The sequence below is a fragment of the Ascaphus truei genome, chromosome 2 (assembly GCF_040206685.1).
Source record: "Ascaphus truei isolate aAscTru1 chromosome 2, aAscTru1.hap1, whole genome shotgun sequence".
Taxonomy (NCBI): Eukaryota; Metazoa; Chordata; class Amphibia; order Anura; family Ascaphidae; genus Ascaphus; species Ascaphus truei.
The window spans coordinates 89,649,909-89,669,908 of NC_134484.1; the positions used below are offsets into that span (position 1 = coordinate 89,649,909).

At 40.1% G+C, this 20,000-nt stretch overlaps 1 protein-coding gene across 7 annotated transcripts in view; it reads right to left on the reverse strand.

The window, feature by feature from the left end:
• The window catches only part of ZFHX4 (zinc finger homeobox 4), a 154,104-nt gene that overhangs the window by 5,030 nt on the left and 129,074 nt on the right, over nt 1-20,000 (reverse strand). For all 7 annotated transcript variants that reach the window (XM_075583141.1, XM_075583159.1, XM_075583128.1 and 4 more), the window contains 5 exons: nt 16,254-16,361; nt 9,004-9,143; nt 8,648-8,848; nt 6,629-6,746; nt 546-5,912 (listed from right to left, as the gene is read on the reverse strand). In XM_075583141.1, the coding sequence (XP_075439256.1) occupies nt 546-5,912; nt 6,629-6,746; nt 8,648-8,848; nt 9,004-9,143; nt 16,254-16,361 (5,934 nt within the window). The remainder of the gene's footprint in view (nt 1-545; nt 5,913-6,628; nt 6,747-8,647; nt 8,849-9,003; nt 9,144-16,253; nt 16,362-20,000) is intronic.

Here is a 20,000-nt window from a genome sequence, read left to right on the forward strand (position 1 = left end):
ATATTTTGGCAGTGATTCTAAAAGTAATGATTACAAAACCTAGAAAGTATAGAAACTATACTCGTGGTCATATTTCAGGATTTTTATGTCTGCATTAGTTTCAAGAGTCTAGTTTCCATTTTTTATATTTTAAAAATGGAGTCCGCTTCCTTTACCTATACATTCTTCTTCTTTGTCCTGCTAAAGTTAAAACATTTGCAAAACCAAAAAATAAGCACATGGTCATAGGAATTCTGAATATAGACTTGCATCATTTTTAAACTATTATATTTGTTACATTAAAAAAAGCATTTGCTCTATACACCAATGAAAGTGTCCCAAGCTCAGCTTTAGTTTATGAATTTCTCCAAGGCCATATTTAATTTATTGTCGGATTCATTTTTTTTACAATGTTCCTTTTATCTGCAATACATGGGAATTTCAAATGACAGTTTAGGTAGCACAAGCACGGCCTTAACATATAGAGTTATCTCCTTCTGTACAGTCTATCGTAAACATTAAATCACATTTGACCACATCAAGCAAATACTGCTCTATGAACTTACCGTTTGAACTCTGTGTAAAACCAGACAACGGAGATGGGCTGTTCATGCCAGGTAGAAGACCTGGAGGAAGGCCAGGTAGCCCTTGGTAAGATGCTGGCAGATTGAGACCATGAAGAGAACTGCTCTCCATCATACTTGGCTGTTGTACTGTTAAGCCTAAAACATCCGTGGCCTTCTTTATACGATCCAGTTCTTGTTGTGCCATCAGTTGTCGGACAGTTGTAGGAGCTAAATAATCTTTTTCACGATCAAGTTGACTTCCCAATGCTTCTCTTATTTTTGAAATGTGTTGTTTAGAAAATATATGATCTCGGATGGACAAACGTGCTGAATATTTCACCCCACAAAGAGAACACTGCGGTTTTGTTCCATCTGGCCCAGTTTGGTTAATCATAAATGGCTTCCCTATGTTAATTTTGAATTTCTTTTCTTTTGCCCGGGCATTTTGAAACCAAACTTGGACAACACGTTTGGGAAGACCAATCTCAGTGCCCAGCATTTCACATTCTTGCATGGTTGGTGTCCGATAATCACAAAAGCAAGCTTTTAGAAGCTTAAGTTGAAGGTTACTCATTTGAGTTCTGAAACGCTTATGACCAGGTCGATCACTATTTTTGGTTTTAAAAGGGTTGTTACTACCAAATGAGTTTGGCGAGCTGGCATCATGATCAGCTATACTCGATGTTTCACTGTCCTCAAAATCATCATTCATATAAAAGCTTTGGTCATAATCACTCTCTCTGTCCATATTATTGTGTGATGTATTTGTTAAGGAGAAGAAAAACTTGTCATCATAAATGTCCATTGTGGGGGTAGTTCCTGTTTTTGACAAACTATCATTCATATGCGTTGTAGGCTCTTTGGGAGTTTTTACATCTCTTGAACTACCAGTGGTGCTGTCCATTTCATGATTTCCCTCATCTCCTGTTGTGGCATCACTAATTGCTGTGTTTACAGAAGAAGTTTCATCAAAGTCATTTTTACTATGATCAAACCCAGTTTCCGCAGGTGGGGCATTTAGGTTCTCTATATCCTCACTGCATTCTGCTCTAAAAGATAGAGGGCTTAAAAGATTCTTCGGCGATAGCTCAGCATTTTTACTGACAGGTGTAGAAACAGTGGAAGGCAAATCATTTTCACTTAAGGGGTCAGTTTTTGTTAAAGGGAGTGAGGGGTAATCGAAAAACATGTACTTCTGTGGGCTTTCACCTCCATCTTCCATTGAGATATGAGGGCTTGGCGGCAAACTATAACCCGCTTGTTTTCCTTCATTCCAGTGCCGAGATCGAATGTGACTTTCTAATGCGGACTTTGCCTTGAACAGCGCTCGGCAAAAAGGACACCTTTTATGAGACTGGGCTGGACCAACAGCACGGAACTGACCTTTTCGCTCTCTGGCTCTTGTGTTTTGAAACCAGACTTGAACCACTCTCTTTTTCAGGCCCACCTCACGTGCAATATGATCAAGCATTTTTCGTGTCGGATTGGAATCAAGCAAATATTTTTCATACAGTATTTCTAGCTGCTCTGGAGTAATTGTTGTCCTCAATCGCTTATCTCGATGTTGGTCTTCTCCACTGTTTCCCCCTTCCTTTTCACTGCAATTATTATCATCTTTTTCATCCAACTTCCTTTTAAGAGAACCAGAAATAGAGGTTGAAGCATGTGATGCACCTGTTTGATGAGACATATGCGTGATGGAACCACTAAGTAGCTGTCCTGCCATGAGAGGACTATTGGGGTCAAAAATCATATAGGGCATGTCCATTGGTCTTTCTAAAAACTGTGAATGAAGAAATTGGTTTTGGGCTGCTAAGAAATGCATGTGCTGGTGCTCCTGCCATAGTTCCAGTGTTGGAAAGGCAACTGTACACTGATCACATTGGTATTGTAACAACTGAGGAGGTAGACTGTTTTGCAGGGAACTCATAGATACTGATAATTGGCTAGAAGGAACAGGAGTGGTTTGTGATGTAGATGGGGGTCTTCCTATATGTTGAGATGGTCTTTGCTGCTGGGGCTGAGGTGCTGAAGGCTTTGGATCAGACAAAGCTGCAGAATTAGACTGTGTCAATTTGGAGGCTAATGAACTGGCAATGGCATCAATTTGCTTTGGTTTCTCTGTCTGAACATCAGGTTTAGGTGAAATTTTATCTAACTCTGGTCTGGGTGATGGAATTAATGGAGTACTTGAACCAGAGCCAGAGCTTGCTGTGGTAGCAGTTGAAGCTTTTGATGTATCACCTTGGCCAAAAACAAAGCTAGTCTTTGGCATAACTTGATCTGTAGCATCTAAAGAATCTTCGGTTTGACTTTCATCTAGAATGTCATCATCTTCATCCTTGTAGCATAACTTTTTCTGATGTGTAATCAAATCAAAAATTCTAGGAAACACTACACTGCATTTCTTACATTGATACTGCATGTTGGTAGTACGAATGTAACGCTCATTGGTGAGTTCTCTCTTTTCACTGTCTTTAGTCTCAGCTTGATTTTCATACGTTTTGCGAGCTTTCTGGCGTGCATTTTGGAACCAAACAACAATGACACGAGTTCCTAAGTTAAGGACTGTGGACAGTTGCTCAATTTCATCATCCTTTGGATATGCATTTGTGTCAAAAAAATCCTGTAAGACTCTAAGCTGATAGTCTGTAAACCTAGTTCTTGATGACCTTTTGCTGAAAGAGTCTGACCTGTGAAGCTCTAAAGCAGCTGGTGGAGGCTCAATTCTAATATCTTCCAGTACTGTTATTGGAGGATTGCTGAAGTTGTAAGGTGAATCTTTATTTCTTTGACGTTCCTTGAATAGGGTATTACGAAACCAGTGTTTAATAACTTTCAGAGACAGTCCGGACTTCTCAGCCATTTCCTGTATTTGATCCTCATTTGGAGAATTGTTGATGTCAAAGTAGGCACGTAGTATCTTCAGCTGATCATCTGTAATTCTTGTACGTGGGCGCTTGAACTGGGAGTGACGCAGAAAGTTAGGATCTAATCCCAACTGTTGCTGGCACATTTGGGCAAGATCTGCTGACAAAGCATCCATGGGGGACAGCTGAAGTGCAAGTTGTGGAGGTAAAGCGGAATGCTGGACAGACTGCATCATGATCGGAGAAAAGAGAGGAAGGTCCAAGGAAACAGGTAGCTGCATTTGAGGTGGAGCAGATGGTGGCGGTGGAGGAGGTGGCGGTGGTGGGGGAGGTGGTGGTGGGGGAGGAGGTGGTGTTGGTGGTGGGGCTTGCAAGGGTGTTGGAGTTGAGCTTGGGATTTTCACCGACGTAGCAGAAGTAAGTGGAGGAGGAGCTTGTGATGGTGGGGCCGGAGGTGGCGGAGGGGGAGGTGGTGGAGGAGGAGGAGGAGGGGGAGGTGGTGTTTCTGGAGAAGACGGTGCAATTGGATAAAGCTTATCATAGGCCTCTCTATATTGACGGGAAAATTTTTCCAATTCGCCATAGGGGAAAAACTGTCCATGAACATGCTCCTGGTGACTCTTTAAGATGAGAATGTTTGAAAATAACTTATTGCATGCCCCACACTCTAGTTTGTCATTGTTTTCTTTATCCCCAAGTTTATGTTTCTTCTGTACTTTCTGTCTGTTTTCATTATACTGAATAATCAACTCAAAACCAAAGTTCTCTAGCAAAGCTTTTGCTGCATTTCCCCTCGCACCTGAAGCGATGCGAGGTGGTGGGATTGTTGGTTCTAATGATTTCTGTTTCTTAACATCTTTATTTTCTTTAAGTGTGTCATTCTCATTTGGAAATTCTTGCTTTGGTTTATCTTGTTTTTCAGTCATTTCTTCTTGGTCTTTATAACACTGTGCATCTTTCATTAGTTGGCTTTCAACACTTGCCATGTTGTTTTGCTCCTGTTTTAATATTCTATTGGTTTGCTGCTGTTTTTGTGGTTGATGCTGGGGCTGAGCAGCTTGATACTGCTGTGCTTGCTGCTGCAGTAGCTGTAGTTGGTTCTGTCCAACCTGATGTTGTGTTTGGATCTGTAGCTTTAGATCTTCGAGCAGTGATCCTGCCATTCCTGCCATTCCATGCATTCCGAATGCAGACATTCCCAAATCAGGATTGAGGCTAAACTCTGTCCCAGGAATATAGAATGGAAAGAGAAACTGAGGCTGCTGGAACTGTAGGAGTGCTTCAGGAGTCATAGGAAAATGAGGCAGAAAGGCTGGGTTTAGAAACTGGGGCTGAAAGAATGCAGCTTGTTGTTGCAGTTCATGTTGCAGTTGCATTTGAAGCATTGCTGGTGACTGGGAAAGGTGATGTGTATGCTGGGGAGGGATGATCTCAGAAGCTTGCTTTTTGTTTATTTCTTTGGCATCTGTGTGTGTTTCTTTGCTGTTAACACTTGGCAAACTCACAGAATCTAGCATCCCTTGGCTTGGGCTGCTAATGTTCCCTGCTATATGACTTCCACTAGTATTGTTACTACTTGGTTCTACTTTTGCAGCCCTTGCCTTAGTTTGGTGGAGAACAGACCTCATATGAATTTCCAATGTAGAACTTTGGCTATATGCAACATTGCAAATGCTACACTTGAATGGTTTGTTATCAGTGCTGCTGTTGGTCTCTTGAGGAACTGGACTTGATGCTTCTTGCAAAACTTTTTTTAGTTTATGCAAATGAGACACTGAATTATAATGGACCAAAAGAATGTTCTTTTGAGTGAAGGATTCTTTACACACTGTACACTTATATGGGCGTGATGGATCTAAAAACTTTTCCATAGTAAAATTTGGCCCTTTTCTAAAAGGCAAGGTCCGCTTTGGTTCTGAGCCCAAGTCATCTGGAATGGAGCTACTATCACTTCCCACCGGGCTTGCTTTCCCTTCATGGTCCATTTCATATTCTCTTTCATTATCCTGCTCTAGTGAGTGGTCATCTGGTGCCATGCTTTCACTTTCAGCCCAGAGTTCCCCATTTACAGGTAAGGATGCACAGAGCTGCTGAACTTCAGCCTCACTGAGTTCAGGGTGGCCCGTTTCCAAATGTTTTTTTAAAGCCAGGAATGTACGGAAGCTGCGCTGGCAAAGGTTGCACATGGTAGCAGCCCGAATAGCGTGATACTGGGAATGTATCTGAAGCTTCTGCATAGTCTTAAAAGCCAAACTACAATGGGTACAACGATATTTATAGACATGGCGGTCAGAAACAGAAAGCTGCTGTCTTTTCTCCTGTTCATTTAGTTGTTCTGGCAGTGACTCGCAGACCTTTAAATCTTTACCGCTGTTTTTGCTCCACTCAGGTATATCTATTGATTCTTTGGGCATTATTTGCTCTTCTGTTTTAATTTCTATTCCAGCCTTTGAATCATCTAGACCTGGGGTATTTTTTTCGTCCATCAGACTTTCACCTAATGAAAAAAATATATATAATCAGAATAAAATTAGCACTAATGCCTTTGTTCTAATTTGTATGTGCATAAAAGTTTTACGTGGATGAGTGTTGTAGGATTTCTTTTCATGTGATCAGCAACAAAGAACACCCATGTAATACAATATAATTAAAGTCAGAATGTGCTGTACATGCTCTTATGAACTGCGCTGTTTAAACCATTATATGTGAAAATGATACCACTGGCATTGTAATAAAACGTCTGGAACCTGAGGTCTGCAAAAATAATGCATGTTTGTACTCTGCAGATTTACACACAAATACTTTTAACATATTAGCTCCAGTGTAATTGAATATTTATTTTTAATACTAAACCTCTGTCATTTTTTTTCAAACAGGATTTTTATCACAGTTTCATTTTTACTGCAGGAGTTGGGTTACCATCATATCATTACTTATGGGACAGATAGCATGATTGCAGAATGAGTAGAAGTGGTCATGATATTGTCTGTAGTGGAAGTGTTACAGTATCTGACCTTTTCCTGTGCTTCAGGCATCAATAAAATGCAGTGTATGCTGGTTTGTGTATGGTTTAATGGTGCCTATTACTGTATATAGTTATCCCCCTTACAAACCTTTTGCAAACATTTACTTTCTTTGGGATCACTTGCAAACGGTGCCAGAAAAGTATCTCTGAAGGATAAAGGGGTTTACATTGAGATCCTCCGCACTTACTCATTGATTTTCCAGATGCTTCAGCAGTGGTAGATGCAGGTGTATCAAGCTCTGATTTCTCTGATGCAGCTGCTGGCAACAGCATACTATTGGGCATCACCACATCTGGCACAGAAATCTGAAAACAATGCATTGAAATGTGTAAGTAACCATATTTTTGTGCATTAATAGATCCACTCTAGCACTAAGGATTACATGACCAAAATCAGAATGCAACACTGACTATGAGTAACACGAGCTATTTGTATTCCTTCAGAGGGTTGCCAGGTGTCCGGTTTTGAACCGGACAGAACAGTATTTTGCCGATCTGTTCGGTAAAAAATGAGAGGTTATACCGGACATGTATGTATCCGGTATTTTCCCTCTCTGGATGTGCGGGCAGCGAGTGCGTGAATGGTAGCCGGATGCAGCGTCCCCCCTTACCTCCGATTCAGAAGCAGGCTGCAGTGTCTGGTAACAGGGAAACGGGCGTCACCCCCACCCCCCCTCTCAGCCAAGGAGAAGACAAACCAATGGGAGGGCTCAACATCATGCACAGCTCCCCCAATTGCATGCTGGGAAATGTAGTTTACTCTCAGCTTTGCATGTGGGAGAGGTGAGAAGAGTTCCTCTCTGACCCTGCCACCACAGGTAAGTTACCAGGAGGGGGAGAGGATGAAAAAGGAGGATGAGGAGGTGGTGAGGAAGGAGGAAGAGGGTGGTGGTGAGGACGGAGGAGGAGGGGTGAAGATGAGAGAGGGGGTTAAGGTGAGGGAGGGGGTGAAGGAGGGGGGGTTGGGGAGGTTGAAGGAGGGGGGTAAAGGTGAGGGAGGGGGGTAAAAGTGGGGAGGGGGTAAAGGTGGGGAGGGGGGTAAATGTGAGGGAGGTGGGGTGAGGGAGAGGGGGTGTAGGAGGGGGGTGAAGGTCAGGGTGGTGAAAGTGAGGGAGGGGGGGTGAAGGTGAAGGAGGGGGGGTTGAAGGTGAGGGAGGGGGTGAAGGTGAGGAAGAGGAGGAGGGGAGTGAAGTGAGGAAGGAGGAGGGGGGGAAGGTGAGGAAGAGGAGGAGGGAGGTGAAGTGAGGAAGGAGGAGGAGGGGGGGTGAAGGTAAGGAAGAGGAGGAGGGGGGTGAAGGTTAGAAAGGGGGGGTGAAGGTGAGGAAAGACGAGGGGTGGTGGTGGTGTGAGAAGATGAGGGGGTGGGGAAGATGAGGGGGGTTGCGACAATCTTGGAAGTAGTGGGAGAGGAGCATTAAGATCAGTATAGCTCACCATGTATGGCTGCAGGTATGTTATTTATAAATGATCTGTTATGTCATTTTTTTTCTAAATTTCACTCCACGTATGCACCAATTTGCACCATTTCATATTCTATTTCGTAAAAAATGCTGGGAGCGCGCTCAATCCCCAAACCCCTCCCCAGATTTTTTTTACAAAATAGAATATGAAATAGTGTAAATTGTTGCATACATGGAGTGAAATTTTGAAAAAATGACAAAATGGTCTGAGAATGTATAAATAACATACCTCCTCACCGACTTTGAGCGCGCCGCATTTTTCACCGTTGTGTCCAGTATTTTTTGAGAAGCCACCTGGCAACCCTATTCCTACATGAGACACTTTAATTTTATGATGCAAGTGTGTATTGAGGTCTAAAAGATAACTACCATTTAACTAGCTATTGGTATACAAATTTAGAGGTAATGTGTTTTTTTTTAAATTCCTTTATATTCCCTATCCAATGTCCTTCTTTAGACACAAAGTTCCCTCTTTACCAAGCCGTGTTAAGGCATGGGACACCTTCCGGTGCAGGAAGATACCTTATTGGCTGGAGGGTGTCTTATGGCCCAAAGTGTAATGGTCACCACCTTTGTTTCTTCAAACACCAAAATTTTAAACAAGGGAAAGACAAACTACAGAAATAATCCTGTCCCTGTGCACCACGACTGTACTGGTATGTGTATGTTTTTAGAAAACTACTGTACAAGCCCTCTATGTCCATACAGTAGATGCCTTTGAGCCTGTGTTCGTATTGATGCACTTACAGCCATGAGTAGCTTTTCCACACAGTCTGGAGACACACTGTGTAAATGAGTCAAATGCAGTTGGAGATGCATTTTGTTGCTGAGCACATCCTGGCATAGAGGGCAGGAGATCACCGGCTGCACTGAATGCTGTGAGAGGATGTGCATCTGAATACGATTTGGGTCCTTGCTGTTGTAGTTGCAATAAGGACACTGATAGAACTACAAAACAAAACAGAGAAACATTAAAAAAAAATAAAAAAATCCTTACGTCCGTATATTGAAATATCGTTTTTTTCATTTAGGAACAAATATGATTGCTAGATTTTTTTCTGGTAAGTGACCAGAAAAGTCAAATTCCAAGCTTCCATGTGTACCTGTTCCTGACAAAGTTTATTGTCATCTGTAGTTCTGGATCTCTTAATAGCACCTTCCTCTTCTTTGCTCTGTGTTAATTGTCGCTTTCCCACCGCAGAATTTGAGACAGGCTCCTTTTCAGGTGTGTTTGATCCTGATCCTAAAATATATTGAAATATATGTATTTAATAATACATTAATACCTATCAATCAAACAGCATGTAAATATGCAAATCCTACTATTAAAGAAATAAATTGTAACTAAAACCATTTGCCATTTTGTTTATTTTAATCACATCCTGGAATTTAGGTTCCTTGCTTCAAAAATATTGGAAGTCACATTTTTTTGTCTAGTAACAGTTAGTAGACTCAATAAACAGGTTTAAAAATGTACTTCTCTCTTTTGTTTGGATAACCTTAGGTTGCCTTGAGAGATTAATCAATAACATGCGGCTCAACAGCATTTCAGCTGGAATTTCTATATTCCCTTAAAAGAAAACGTTTACGGCATAAGACTATCTTTCCCAGCATAGCTGTTTCTGTTATTTTAATACCTTCCCTGTGAAATGTTACAGTACAATAATGTTTTGTTGTTCCAACAAAGCTCCACGGAGCTGTCTTGAAAACAGGGAAATTTTCCCCTAATAATATGCTTAGCTATATAGAAATAAAATGTTATCTGTCTTCATCTCTCTTGCTATATTAAATACTATAAGTCTATATGGCTGTAAAATTGTATATTTTGATTATCTGATCTTTTACGATGGCAAACATTTTATTCTGCTATTTTGCAGCTTGCAATCGTCGGCTGTCGTTAATTCTACTATTATCCATTAAACAGTGTGCTTAATATGATGCTGGAACCAGCAATGTAATGTGGCTAAGACTTGCATACATCAAAGAGAGAAGAGCAATTCTAATTTCCCTGTCAATCAGAAAATTCTTTCCAGCGTCAATTTGCCAGATAATCTCTTCTGCTAGGCTGGATATTACAAGAGCATTGGGTAGGCATGTCACATACATCACATACAAACACAAAACCTCATTTACCAACCATTCCAATCTCATCTCAAAGCAGCATCATCTGACCTTTTTTATGCTGTTTATTATGAGTATTTCTAATTTTAACTTTCAATTTTCACCATCTTCCAGTCAATTTGCAACTAAATTATTTCCAGGATGAGGACACTATCACTGGACAACTGGGTGCAAATACATCTTGAAATGCACTGTTGCTAAGCCATTGATTGCTATCAGACTCAGCATAAATACTGTATATAGTCCACTGATAATGTGATTGTGCATGGAGATTCAGCTTGATTTTCTTCCCTTTCATCATAAGGTTCAAATACATGAACAAGCTGCACCTGATTGCACAATAACCTCGTTTTAATCTATAAATAAGGCTGAGGATGTTACGGACACAAGACAAAAACTGGGCAAATTATTTATTTATCCCCCCGTCCTCCCCCCAGCAGTAAGGTTAGAAGATTTTGTCCATTTGTAAATATATAAAGATGGGAAATGGGGTCAACAATAGATTTACTGCATTTACACCAAAATGTGTTGCTGAAATTCCCTACAGCGGTTTGGACAGAAGTATGTGCTTAAAAAAATAGGCGGTGATGTGAAAAAAAGTCTAAAAAAATAATACACTTACTGTCATTCTGTGCAATTTAAAATGTTGTTCTTAGGTCTGGATTCAACCATAAAGCATGTTACTTTAAGTCTGACATCTAACAGGACTAACATTTTATGTTAAACATTGGTGACCCACAGTTCAACTGATAACATTTCTCTGCCCTGGCTGCTGATGCACTAATTCCTATTGAGCAGACAAACTGCATTCAATAAATAATGTTATGCTAATATGCCGCTTTACAAATGTTTAATGAGGTTCCATGACACCAGTCATATTTTATAAATGCCTTTTTATCCTTGAAACATTTTTTTATTGTGCAAGTAGCTGCAAAGATGATCGTAACTCAATGAAACACGTAGCACTATTTAACGTATATAATATATTTTTTAGTGCATTAGACTCATAAAGAAACCTCAACTATCAGTGCACCAAGTACACTACACGGTGCCGACCTGTCACTTTTGCTGTGATTAACTGGTAGTACTGGCCTCAAAAATACACACTGAATTCTTCAAAATGGAAGACATCGCTTGCTTGACAGTAATTTCCAAGCACTATAATAAATATTTTGCTGAAAGCTTCCTGTTAATCAAAAGCAGGCAACATTCAGTAAAAAAAAAAAAAAAGGACAGAAATTGAACAAATTCTCTGAAAACAAATACGGTTTTACTATTTATGAGAAAAAAATGTTCAGCAGTCGTTAACAGATTTCTAATTTATCAGATGCGATCCAAGTCTAAATAATGTTTTACATTATAATGATTGATATTCATTTCTAATTACACCTAAATGGAAGACCAATTTGCATTGCAACAATTAAGGTTAATTTCCATCATTCCCCTTATGTTTACAATCTTATTAAAATGTGTTCCCCTTAGCAATAGCAGAGACATACTACATTTTCAATGCAAATGTATTAATCTGGATAAATTCCATATTAATTCTTCCGCTGCATAGAGTTGTAATTTGGATTATAATTAATCAAAAGTGGCACTACATTTAAATGACAATATAAATGAGGCATTAGCAGGCTTCTCTATTCTGAATAAATGATCAACAAATAGAACTTGCATATACTTAGGTCTCATTTAGTAAGCTTGGGTCCCTTCAGATAATGTAAGCAACAAAGCACAACAGTTTACATGGTGTCAAAAACGTACGGTTACTAATCACATGCTAATCCGCACCTGTCTAATAGATTGAACACTAAAGAGCCACACTGCTCTCTTATCGAACATGTTGGTGCTGTGATGGTTTTGTATCTTTTCATTTTGCTTTGTTTATTTGGCAAGACAGCAGCACTATTGAGTTATCGAGAACATGTAAATGTATGTGAGATTGTACCTCGCACCTTAACAATAGAATGTATTTTATTCCAGGACTGATGGTCTCCTACTGTCTGTGCTCCCTACTACAATTGTTCTGGCTTCTTGTCAGTAATTGTCCAGTGCATTAAAGCAGCAATCCACACTGCTTGTGATTAAGAAATAAACCCTCTAACCTGAACCCAGAGCTGATTCTTGTTCCCCCGATGTTTGGGTACCCTCTGGTTCCCGAGCGTTTTGTCCACCGGGCAAGAATTCTGGTTCAATGGACATAAAATGGCTGCGTGTCAAACTTGCCATCATCAGGCCAATAGAAGGCCACAACATCATTGGGAGATGAGATGGCAGACTCTCTATTGGTGACTCCCACAGTCCATTTTTATTTTTTTTGTAGTTTTCTCAAAGAAACTATATATATATATATAGTATATACTTGTCGCTCACAAACCAGGGGTTGCCTGAGCCTGGGTTCCACGGGATTAGGTCCAGGGGACACCCTGGTTCAGGTAAACTATATAAAAAAAATTGGGGGTTGGTGGAAGAGTGAGAAGGAATGTGCTTTAGTCCAGGGGGGCGCAAACGTTTTTCCCTGCGCCCCCCTGCCGAGGGTCTCCTCACTCCCGCCCCCCTCCTCACCCCCACTTACCTCCGCTCTGGCGTCATGACGTCACGTTGCCATAGCAACATGACGTCACATGACCTTGCGACGTCATTTGACGCCGCGTTGCCATGGCGAGGCGGGAAGGAAGCCGCCAGAGCCAAGGTAAGTAAAGTTTTACAGAGGCCCTGCAGATCCCCCAGCACTTAATTTAAGTGCTTTCGGGAAGCGCGCGGGGCCTCTGTAAACCCCGCGCCCCCCGCAGGCAGTCTCGCGCCCCCCAGTTTGTGCACCGCTACTTTAGTCTATGTACAGTATAGACAACGTGCTCTATTATCAACCTAGTACTTGGCGTGGTATAGGCTGCAGAGAGGGAAGTAAGACAAGTGCCACAAACCAAATCAACATCTAATAAACATTTTACACAGACCAGAAACAACCTCTGTTGTGGTGATGACTGCCCCTGTGTGAGAATACTGTACTTGACACTTTGTTACTGACAATTCCCCAATATTATTTGGGAACAAAGCCAAAATTATATTGTGGGCATGTTGTTGGATTCTTCAGGACCAGTGACAAAAATATTCTAGCTACTGCAAGTCCTTATGTCGTTTACAGCGAAATCCGGTGTCTCAAGAGCCAAAAATGCTGAGGGCTGTTATCAAAGTACATTTAAAAATGCAAAACGAAATAGATAACCCCCTTAATGACTATCTGCCCTCTCTCGCTCTCTCTGCCCCAGACCACTTTTGCTCTATTTCCATAGCTGAAAATAAAAGGCACTTAGTAATATTTTCACCAGTGATAAAAGTGGAGTCATTTTGGTCATCAGAAGTGACACCAATTACTACATTCTTTGAAAGAAAGGGGTATTTTAATGCAGCAATTATATTTACTTAGAATTTGAGAAAAAAACGGCAACAAAAAAAGTTAAATATTTAATTCACCAAATATGCGAGTTAGGTTTGAATAGGAAAGAAATCTGTTGCTAGGTAGCCTGACCTACTGTAATACAATCTATAATTCGGGTGTTAGCCATACAAGGTGTCACTTTTCAACTGTCCAAGTGTAACCTACTGTATGTAAGTAAATTGTATTGTGAATCCTTATGGCACTATTGCAGTATTTTGGGGGATTATGTTCTTTGGATGCAACTTGTTTTATTTTTCAAGATGTATCCATGCTTTACCAACACATGGAACTCTAAACCTTAACATAAATAACTGTTAAAATCAATCACACAAAAAAAAACCAGTAAAAAGTTAATGTTATCTTGCTAGTTATAGGTCTGATCAAAATTGTATTAAATCTTGTGACCATGAACCGCTGAAGTCCAAAATAAAAATTATATTTAATTAAGTTTCTCTGTTACAGCTATACAATACAATTCTGTCTTTCGAATGCCTTCTGAATTTTTATTTTTTTATTAATCTTCCTGTTAGGTGATGTGCAGTATGATAATGGAACAACAATTAGAACAGAATTGAAAACACGGACTAAATATTGGTAAGCATGGGGAGATGCGTAAAATTGTATTTTCTGTATAACTAAATGTCTTTTTTTGTGGATACAAGTTCCTTTATATGCTGCTGTCATTGGGATACAAGACAAAGATAGATGACTACCTGCAACTAATAGGCTTCAACCTTTTTCAGCACTTCTTCTGCTCCAATGAATCCAACTTAATGTAACTAGGTATAGCGTGCAGCAAAAATAGCCAATGTAATATTCATTGCGGCCATAGATTTCCATCTCATACATACAAAGCATGGATGAAGTCACTTATTTGCCAAATCAAACACAGAAAAAAAGCCTTGGGTATCCACACCAGATGCTGGCCTTGGGGTTGTTTGTGCATAAGTAAATGTCATGACATAGAGGTTTTGTTTTCAAAGACAGTAGCTTTCATTACTGGGCTTTGTCTATTCCATGAGCTCAAAATAACCCAACTCTAAATCCGTTTTCAATGATATTTCCTCTGACTTAGGCTGAATCAAATGCAAACTTTTTCGCTGGATTTCATCTTGCGTTCCTCTACAGATGCCTCAAGTAAAAGCTCTGAAAAGAGGCAGGTTCCAAAAGCTGCGTTTCACGTTTGAGGGGAAAATGACATGACCTCTATGAAAACGAACACCTGCACAGTTTTAGGACACCGACTATATCTACACAATCGGCGCGCCTTACCCGATTTTTTAAATCGAACTGAAATAAGCCACATTCTTACTAGGTTTGTCATGTTATTGCTGCCCCTGTTGCTCTCAGTAAAAAACAACAGGAATGATGTCCTACAGTAGTGGTATCTCTCTAGGGGCCTCATGCAGAGAGCAGCGCTATTTACAATCTCGCCATTTTCCGGAGAAAATCGCGCTAAAAACAGTTGAAAATGGCGAGGTAGGAAAAAAGCGCCATTTTTTTTTTCTATTTGAAAATCTCGCCGTGCGGCTGGCGAGAAACTACATCTCGCCAGTCTGAAAAATATCCGAATTCAGAAAGGCGCGCTCGCCATCTAGCGGCTGTTTTTGGCGCGATTTTCTCCAATTTTCTCCGCCAACTAAAGTTGGCAAGAAGCAGGAGCTCGCCGGCTATAGGGAAATAAAAAAAAAATGCGCGATTTTTTTTTTTTTCCCTTTCAGCGGCGTGCATCTCCTCATTTACAATTCTCCACATGCAGTAATGCTAAAAATAGCAGATTTCGCCCATTTCTGCATAAGGCGAATAAAACTCTCCATTAAATCTAGTTTTTCTAAAACTCTCCAATTATTTCTACCGCTGCTCTCTGCATAGGCCCCTTAGTCTTTGTAGTATGTTGTAGTGCAGACGTGCACAACTCCAGTCTTTGAAGCTGGGAAATCCTGAAAACCTGACCTGTTCGGTGGACCTGAGGACTGGAGTTGAGCACCCCTGTTGTAATGTATTAGGATCATAAACTGGGGGTTCTTAGTTGTAATTAATACAGGACCCATTATGTTAAAAGACAAGAAACATGGTCGGATATGTGAAGTCTTCTTCATTATTAGCACTAATAAATATATATATTTATTAAGAATAGTACTAATAATGAGTATGACTTCACATATCCGACCATGTTTCTTGTCTTTTAACATAATGGGTCCTGTATTAATTACAGCTATATATATATATATACACACACGCACACACGCGCACGCACGCACGCACGCACATATATAATGTAATTTTTACATTTTCAGCATGCAGACCTCTAAAACACCACATACTGCTTTAAGAATAAGGAGTCAAAATAAAAAATGTCATTCTTTCAGTTACAAGGATAGAAATTTGATTGCTAGGAGGGGAAAGAAAATCAAGTGGTATCTAATCCTACGCTTATGAAAAATTAATATGTCATCAGAGGAATCACAAGTACAGCTAAGATTAATGAAAGGCGCTTAAAAAATTACAAGCACACAAACTGATTTGATTAAAAAATAATCTCACTGGTCGTCCTGTAATATTCCTCAACTTATCCACATCTATCCTGTCAGATGGTTATGATTAAAAATAGGTCAATGTGAGGTCACTGATAGGAATCACATGCAAAATGCACATGCAATGAATAGAAGTATGATTGTCCAGACAGTGTAGAATTCAAGATCAGTGCGAAACCCCATCAGTGCTGGATGTACCTGCAAAGTGTTGCAGGATTCTCAAAGAGGTTAAGTAGAGAAGACAGACATTCATTCTTACCTGAATCCTTGGGTTTCTTCCCTTCACTGTTGTCTCTCTCATTTGAGTCTCTCTCCTCGGCTAGTGTTGTGGTCCTTGACGTTTCCTCCGTTTTCTCGGCTTGTTCTTCTGTGAGGGGAAAAAACAAAGGGTGCAATTTATAAACTGTAAAAGCACCGAGTACTGACCTGCAAACTCTGTACAATGAGAAAACACCCGCCAAATGGAAATGCACAACGTAAGGAATAGAACTCAACATATGTGTTTTTATTAATATTTATAAACAGATTCATTTATTGTTGGCCAATAAAAAAAAAAATGTCAATGTTAACAGGGTCCTGTTTTTGGTCTGTTGTATTTTTCAGAGAAATCGCGTCTGATTTACAAGACGTTCGGTCACGAAGCAATTCAACTGCATTCGATACTGTATTCTATATGAAATATATAAAGGTGCAAGTGCACTCAAAAATTAAAGGTTTTTGCGGGTGCTGAAACTCAATGGTGAAATCCTATAGAAATGAAGTAAAAAGAGTAGCACGCTCCAAAATACTGGTCAAGTGGCAAGTATTTATTTATCTTGAATACAATCTACGATGAATAAATGCTCACCCCTTGGACTACTACTTAAGACTGCTACGCTTTCTACTTCACATATTACATTCGAAAATATATGCAGCATTAAAAATGCAATCGGTAAAGTAAGTTTACCGTCTTTACCTAGATAGAGAAACACAATAAATATGTACATATAATATGCAATTTTATTTTGCATCCCCGCTATAAAAACCCTATTTTCTTTCTGCACTCGTGATGTGTCAATCATATGCCAAGAGCTTTTCCGTATATAAATAATGACAATGTACCAAAGAGAGGTTTGCAGCACATTTCAAAATGGTCATTCCAAAATAAGTGAAATAATCCAGTGCGATGATAAGAGCATAACAAGTACATATAGAAAGAAGGGAATCCGATTTGAAAAATCTAACATGCTTTTTCTCTATGAACAAAAAACAAACCAATTGCTAAAAAGCCATCTCCTTCTGGTACCTTATTTATTTATTTATTTATTTATTTTATTACTGCTGTTAATTAATAATTGAATAGCTAATGTATGCTTATTGTTTTTCCACAAGGGTAACTGCATAAGTGATTTGATACAATGAGGGATCATCTCTAGAAATCTGCATCTCACTCACCTCACTTATGTGTTCACACCAGCCAGATTACATGGAAATCTTCACAGTAACTCAACCCTATTTAATTATTCTGTAAATTTTAGCTATGCTACTGGTGGATTAATCTGTTTATGCAGTTAGTTTCTATGCTGGGGCTGTGTAGCACTAATCCATGAAAGGCCCACTGTTCCTTTTCATCCTGTGATCATTTGTCTCTCACTGTGCTGATGTCACATTTTAATGAATTTTTAGCAATCTGAGTAATGCCAGATAACCAGGCCTGCAACTCCCCACTACACTTCATGCTGTTTTCATTGCAGCACAAAAATAAAAATCATATTTCTCAGTTCAGGTAAAAATTACATAAATTAGGAGGCGAAAGTAAAATGGATTTCAAAGCACCAGGCTGCTCAATTTCATAAAATCTTTAACGACCATATAAATTAACCCTGGAAAGGGAAAAGGTCAGCCACACGTATTTGCATAAAGCCTTCTTAGGTTTGCTTTTGACCAGCATTGCTTTTTGTAATATAGAAAACTATACAATTAACCCTTCAAACGCTACTCCATACGCTGCCACTGTGCCGACATTTTAAGTATTGTGCATTAACTTTAAATTACACACTGCATCAAATTTTCATTGTGAAATGCTATAGTGATTGAAAGCAGAAAGAGTGGACCTCTCCACACCCCATGTTTTATTAATAACATTCTGACAGCTGAATGAAATCTCCTCTAACATATGCAGCAGCTGAGTACAAAGAAGAAGGGGAAAAAGCAAATAGCATCTCCCATGCTAAATACACACACTGAAACTGAACAGTGAAAATGTAACGAAAACGACTAATGCCAAAGCATGAAAATGACTTGCATTGCTCGAAAACAATTCTTTTGCCTGAGAGTGAAGTCTACATTTCCTAACAGCGATGATAAATGCTTTGATGCCCTTATGATAGGACATACCATTATTTTCCACTAACCCTGTGAGAAAGGCAAGGCATTGCTTTGTAGTAATGTATGTATATGTGTATTCACAAATTACCATTACTGGGGGAAGAAAACATTTGTGGCTGCTCTAGTCCTGTACCCTCCCAGTGATGATTGCTAATCAAACACGGCATGCTCCCTCCTCACAGTTGGAAGTGACGCTGTATTTATAAGGGTGGCAGGGGAGCACAGTTTGGGCCGCTGCGAGTCTATGATCATGACTGGATTGGGCTGTGTTAATGCCTACTGCACACACATGAGACTCACATCCAGTGTCAGGCCCTGCGGCCTGGGAGAGCCCATGGCAATCACCTTTTTGTCTCTTCCTTGGAATTCGGGCCTCCTTTTTTTCCTACCTATACTGACCCATTCCCCAAGGCTGGAGGATGAAGTATCAGAGCCACCGACTTGTCTGTATCTTGAGGGGACATAGAATTGTTCAGGCTACTGCGGCAACGTATTAATAAAACATTGCGTGTCAGGGAAGAAGCAGAAGAAAGAAAAAGCAAATTATGAAGGTACTAAAAGAAAAGCTTATCATCTGGGTCTCATCAGACAATTTTTTTGCAGGATGCTCTCCTGTTTTTTCTGGTATGTGTTTTAAGTGTGAGAGAAATTCCCAGACATGTTCTTCTATACATCATCATGGTGTCTGACCTCGGCGTGACCCTGGCAACAGTTTGAGAAATCTGAACGTGAACAAAGACTCAGTGTCAGCAGCAGGGAAAGATTGCTGGATAGACTTTCCCCATCAACTTAATCGCAAACAGCAGTTTTGAGGCCATAACTTTACAGGGCTCCACCAAACCACAAACATATAACCTTTCAAGGTGAAGTTGCCCCCTCACCCTGCCTGCCTCCCTCCCCCACCTCCTCTCTCTTTCAGTGATTTTTCTCAATCCTCCGCTACTCCCTTTGATATAGGAAGGCAATTAGCTCTAATGTTCAAGTGCTGCAGGCCTGTTATGGTTTGGAAGGTGAGAGCTGTTTATTACAGGTAGACTCCTGAGGGTCATGAAGCCTTTGTATATATTTTTTTTAATCACGCCAAAAAAAAAAAACTGGAAGCAACACACAGCATACAATGTATCATAATTATTATTTGCAGTGTCAATTAAACATTTTCAACTTAAATCACATTTTATTCTGAGTGTCATCTCAACCCCTTCGGTGCAGCAAATAAAGGCAACGCAAGAATAATGTGGTTTTTATTCAGCACTGACGAGGGAATGTGTAGAATTTTCTTACAGACACTACGAGTCCCTGACCTATAAAGGCCTACACTCAAAATTGTTGTTGACTGAGGCACAGAGAGATAAAGTGACTTGCCCACAGTCACAAGCAGCTAGCACCGGGTCTCAAACACTTCAAAGAGAGTGGAATTACCACCAGGTCACTCTTTGTTTTTTCTCCTTTCGCTGCAGTTCAGTTCCAGTGCGGGGAAATCATGCATTGAAGTCCTCACCAGCACTGAAAGGATTAAGAGGACACATGATTTAAAGGAGGTGTAGCCTTGGTTAAACCAATGGCCCTTGAAATTGAAGACCCAGGTTCAAGACCAGTGGCAGCTTTGAGTGACCTAGGGCAAATCACTTTATGCCATTGT